Source organism: Mus caroli, chromosome X, assembly GCF_900094665.2.
Source record: "Mus caroli chromosome X, CAROLI_EIJ_v1.1, whole genome shotgun sequence".
Taxonomy (NCBI): domain Eukaryota; kingdom Metazoa; phylum Chordata; class Mammalia; order Rodentia; family Muridae; genus Mus; species Mus caroli.
This window is the reverse complement of record NC_034589.1, coordinates 13,696,796-13,702,689: the sequence shown is the minus strand read 5'-3', so window position 1 is coordinate 13,702,689 and position 5,894 is coordinate 13,696,796. Positions and strand designations below refer to the sequence as shown.

At 37.2% G+C, this 5,894-nt stretch overlaps 1 protein-coding gene across 4 annotated transcripts in view; it reads right to left on the bottom strand.

The window, feature by feature from the left end:
- The window catches only part of Jade3 (jade family PHD finger 3), an 88,528-nt gene that overhangs the window by 41,010 nt on the left and 41,624 nt on the right, over positions 1-5,894 (bottom strand). For all 4 annotated transcript variants that reach the window (XM_029473174.1, XM_021153960.1, XM_029473171.1 and 1 more), the window contains one exon: positions 899-1,056. In XM_029473174.1, the coding sequence (XP_029329034.1) occupies positions 899-1,056 (158 nt within the window). The remainder of the gene's footprint in view (positions 1-898; positions 1,057-5,894) is intronic.

Here is a 5,894-nt window from a genome sequence, read left to right as displayed (position 1 = left end):
AAAAAAAAAAAAAAAAAAAAAAAAAAAAAAAAAAAGGCAAAAAAGATTTATACTTTCTCATAGTAGAACTAACATGTTCTACCAGCACTTTATTTGGAGCTGTGTCTTCTATTTATTCATTCTTACATTCATTCAAACTTATACTGAACATCTTACTTGTAAGACTTAGGTAAAGCACTGGAAACAGCAAAATCAGTAGGACAAAATGGTTTCTAAAACCAGCACTACTCTTTTTTGTTTGTTTGTTTTCTGGTTTTTTTTGAGACAGGGTTTCTCTGTGTAGCCCTGGCAGCTGTCCTGGAACTCACTCTATAGGCCAGGCGGCTGGCCTCGAACTCAGAAATTCGCCTGCCTTTGCCTCTCAAGTGTTGGGATTAAAGGCGTGCGCCACCACACCCAGCCAGCGCTACTCTTGCAGAGTTTAATATTTCCTCTGAAATGAAAACTCTTTTTCACAAAAAATCGATGTCTTTCTACCTTAACAAGGTCATGTAGTTTCTGTTTTAGAAGCTATATGTTTTGGCCAGTTACTAGTACCATCACTAATGAGGCTCCAGTTATATTGAAGTAATTTCCTATGGGAAAGTTATCTTTTCAAAGACTAATAAATGCTACTGATGGCTGAGTCATATATGGAAATCTTGGTGTCTAAGACCTTTTCCTAATTTTAGATTGTACTTCAAAACATTTCATCTTATGAATCTCTTAGATATATGAGCTGGAATTTATTCATCAATCATGATGTGGTATACCTGTGAGTTAAATTAACTTCACATGTTAGAAATGTATACACACTCTTAAGTTTCTCCCCAAGGGAAAAAAAAAAACCAAAAAACCAAAAGAACAAAAAACCCAAGAGAGCTCTTTTCCTAAGTCAAAGTTGTAAACATGCCAGTACCTGAGAGACGGTGTTGGAACAGAGTCTGGATTGGCTGGTACTTGGACTCCTTTTTCCCATTCTTCTTTCCATGTGTCAGTAAAGAGGTAATAGCTGTCAGGATTAACATGGTGAGAGTCAGGAATTTTCATGGCACTGATGAGGTCCTTTCGGAATACCTGAGGAGAAACAATGCATATACTTTAAAATAGCTATGAAACAGATACTGTTTAATGTTCTCTTTTTAAAAATTATCATTCCTTCTCACCATGCATTTCCAATAAGACAAACATTTCCTGATCCCTAAATGAGTAGGTCAATTTATGTCTGGGAAGATTTGACACAGGAAGAGGAAAGCCAGCTCTTCTGGATTTAATAAAGGGTAGGAGTCCTTCCATAATAATAATAATAGTAATAATAATAATAATAATAATGTTGTTGTTGTTATTGGCTCATTGAATTTAAATAAACAATACAGGTTATTCCAAGAGATTTTTCTTTTTAAGTAAAAGAAACAACCCTCAACTCAATTAAAGTAACAAATAGCTGCTGATAGCTTAGGTATTACCTTACTTAAAATGTTACTTAGAAATAAATATACACTTACAGAAACATTAAATATGGTACCACATTCTTAATATATCCTTCAGGTAGTTTCACATACTAATAATATCTTAAATGACCTTGGTAAATTGTTCTAAATTTTGTTTGTTTTGTTTTGAAAGAAGGTCTTATTTCATATTCTGGGCTAACTTGGCACTTGCTATGCAGACCAAGTTAGTCTCAAACTAAGAGACCCTCCTTCCTCTAGTTCTCAGTGATGGAACAAAGGGCATGTGCCACCACACCTGGCCTCAGAACAAATTTACCTAAACCAGAAAATTTTTGATTCAGTTTTGAAACAAGATCTCACTGTAACTCAGATTGATCTAGAACTTACAGGAATCCTCCTGCCTGAGTCTCATAAATGCTGGAATTACAGGCCTGAGTTGCTATATTGACTCCTAAACAAAGAGATTAACTTTACAAAATACCACTGTTTAATCTATACACTAGTCAATTTTTACCCATTTTCCTTGGTGGCTTTCTGTTTTGGAGTTCAACCTGGGATCCTGTATTCCTCCTTGGTATTTTCTAATCTGTGACAACTTCTCAATCTTTCCTTGTCTTTCATGACTGACAGAGAATATTTTGGAGTTGCAAATATTTTAGAGTGTGTCCTGATAACTGGGATTTTTGGGAAGAATATCAAATAAATAATACTATGTTCATATTCTATAATATCAGGCATGTATGCTGTTAAATGTTTAATGGTAATAATCTGGCTACTCAGTTCAGACAGAATCTTATTGGATTTTTTCAGATGTCTTACTAGTTTTCAAGGCTATTATGTTAGTATAGTTTATTTTTGTAATATTCTCAAATTGTTACATTTGCTTGTTTCCTATTTAATGGAAATCATTGATATTTTATGAAAATATCTGATCTTCTTCTGGATATGTATTTTTAAGGCACTGAGTGTATTCTTTATTATGTGTAGTACCAAAATACAGTCTCATAGATATTAGTGAGATCTACCTTACTAGCTATATTCTTGAGAACGTCTACTTTCTAATTTGTTTTTGTTTACTTAATCTCTCTGATATTTTTAAGATGTTTAAACTTTTCCCTCCTGTGGTGATGGAGATTCAGCCCTGGGCTTCATACCTGCCAGATGAATGTTCTGTCACTGAGCTAAATATCCATGCTTCCATTCTGTTGTTTGGTTTTTTTATAAAGCAGGGTTTAAGACTGTAGCCCAGGCTGGTCGCAGACTTGTGGTTATTCTGCCTCAACTGCCTAGTATTACAGACATGAATTATCATGCATAGCCTTTCAGCTGTGTCATATTCTATGCTTTATTTGCTATGTTTCTTTCTCCACCAGATGTACATTTTTTACTCACATGCACACATGACCACATGCATGTGCACACAGAGATACATTACACTTTGGAAAGTTGATAATTTTGTTCTACTTATCTTTATACTCAGAACTTTATCTTAGCCAGCTGATCAGTATTTTTCACTATCAATGAATTACTCAAGAGTGAGAAGGATAAGTACATTGTGGCAGGCACAGACTCCTAATGAGGATTTAAACTCCATCTCTTTCAGAGAAATCTAGCTGAGAAGTTCAAATGTTGGAGGTAGGGCAATGATTAATATACATAATTATAGTTTGGACTCATGTAAATTAGTCAGGAAACATGATATAAATATTTATGGAAGCCAACTTTGAAATTCTGCCTCAACACCGAAAGAACAAAAAGGTATAACAAATTCTTAAGCTAACATGGCAATGATTTTGATAATAAATGTCCAATTAACATCTAAGCAATAAGGAATCACATTTTTACATAAAAGCATATATACATCAGGCTATGCTTCACAATGTCTTCTATGAAAAATCATACCACTTAATAGGGCTAGGATAAATGTACCTAGATTTCTAGAAGATTAAGGGAAGAGATGCTATCAAGCAAGTTTTAGTCTTTAATGCCTATCAAGTCTCTTAAAGGAAAATGTCCAAGTCCTGTGAAACATGAAAGTGGAAGTACATAGTATGATCCAATAAAAGCACAGAATCAGCAGGATACAATCCACAGAACTCAAGAAGGTTAACAAGCTGAAGGGCTCAAGTGAGGACACCTCAATCCCACTCGGGAGAGAGAAGAAAGCAATTATGGAGGGCAGAGGGAGGGAGGGACCTAGGTAGGAGGAGACAGGGAGGGGAAAAGAGGAACATGATCAGGTATGGGGGGGGGGGGCAGGAGTGAAACCCTGAGGGCCAGCAGAAAGAATGGAAACAGGCAACCTCGGGAGGTAGGAGATGGAGGATCCTCTAGAATGCACCAGACCTGGGAGGTGAGAGACTCTCAGGACTCAAAACAAGGGACCTTAGATGAAATGCTCAACAGGGAAACTGTAGAGTCCACCTCCAGTAGAAAGAGAAGACATCAAGTGGAGGGATGGGGTTGCCATCTCACAGTTAAAAATTCTGATACAGAATTGTTCCTGTCTAAAAGAATTGCAAGGACAAAAATGGAGAAGATCCCAAGGGAAAGGAGGTCCAATGACAGGACCAAAGTGGGATCCAGCTCAAGGGGAGATCCCAAGGCCTGATACTATTACTGAGGCTATGGAGTGCTCACAAAAAGGGGTCTATCATGACTGCCCTCCGAAAGACCCAACAAGCAACTGAAAGAGTCAGATGCAGATATGTGCACCCAATCAATGGACAGAAGCAGCTAACCCCTGTTGTTGAATTAGGGAAGGCTGAAAGAATTTGAGAAGGACGATCCTATAGGAGGACCAGCAGTGTTAATTAATCTGGACCCCTGAGATCTTTCAAATGCTGGACTACCAAACAGATAGCTTACACCAGCTGATATGAGGCCCCCAACACACATACAGTAGAGGACATCCGGGTCTGTGTTCATTCATAGAAGATGCACCTTAACCCTCAAGAGACTGGAGGCCCTAGGGAGTGGGAAGGTCTTGTGGGGTGGGGGAGTGGGGACATTCTCTTTGAGATGGGGGAGGAGGTATGGTATGGGGAAAGGTTGGAGGGCAGACCATGAAGAGGATAACAATTGGACTGTAATAAAAGATTAAAGAATAATAAAAAAAAAGAAAAGACAGTAGACGTACATAGTATGATCCAATAAAGCAATGAATTCTTAGGGGCTACAGTCACGTTTAGACTTAGGTCATTTTTACGGAGTATAAAGCCAAACTATCACATAATCAAATGGTGCCATTTAAATGAGGAAGAGCTAATCCCATTTCCTACTTTGTAGGGACAACTTAAAATGTCTGTCAGTTTCACTTAGGAAAATATTTTTAGGGCACAGCATGGGATAAGTCTACACTAAACACAAAGGTTGTCAGGTGGCAACAAAATGATCTTACTAAGAATCCGGGCCAATTAAAATTAATTGGGTGATGCACAGGGAGAAAGTTAAAGCAAACAAAAACTGATGATTTACTACATAATGCTTCCCATAAGTGGATAAGAGGTCACAAACATATCTGTTTACCATGTTTTGCATAGAGTTCAGTGTTCTGAGTGATTAAGAGAGAGCAAATCATCATTTTGCTAAACACTACAATCCATTTTATTAAAGGATTACTAGAGTACCTTTAATGAGTCAGTAGTTAAGTAGCAGTGACAGTTTATAACTTTTGTCTTTGGGGAAAGGTAGTACTGTAAATCATATCTTAGATCTGGAGACGACAACTAGAGCTAAATAACTGACAATAGCTCCAAGTGATGTTCTTTTTTTAAAAAAAGGTTTATTTTTATGTACATGAGTGCCTCCATAAATGTATATGTACCACATGCCTGGTTCCCACAGAGGAAAAAAAGGGTATCTGATCCCTTGAAACTGAATTACAGGTTGTTGTGAGCTGCTATGTTCATGCTGAGAATTGAACTCAATTCCTCCACAAGAACAGTAAGTGCTTTAAACTGCTGAGTCATCTCTCTAGTCATCTCCTCGTTATAAAACATATTAAGTGATTACAAAATCACACTTATATATATTAGCTATTAGTCCCCTATCTGATTTAGGATTGGTAAAGATCCTTTCCCAATCTGTTGATAGCCTTTTCTGCCTTATTGACAGTCTTTTGCCTTACAGAAGCTTTGCAATTTTATGAGGTCTCATTTGTTGATTCTTGATTTTACAGCACAAGCCATTGGTGTTCTGTTCAGGAATTTTTCCCCTGTGCGGGGACTAATACCCAATATATATAAGGAACTCAAGGAGATGGACTCCAAAAAAATCAAATAACCCTACTAAAAGATGGGGTACAGAGCTAAACAAAGAATTCTCAACTGAGGAATACCGAAGGGCTGAGAAGCACCTGAAAAAGTGTTCAACATCCTTAATCATCAGGGAAATGCAAATCAAAACAACCCTGAGATTTCACCTCACACCAGTCAGAATGGCTAAGATCAAAAATTCAGGTGA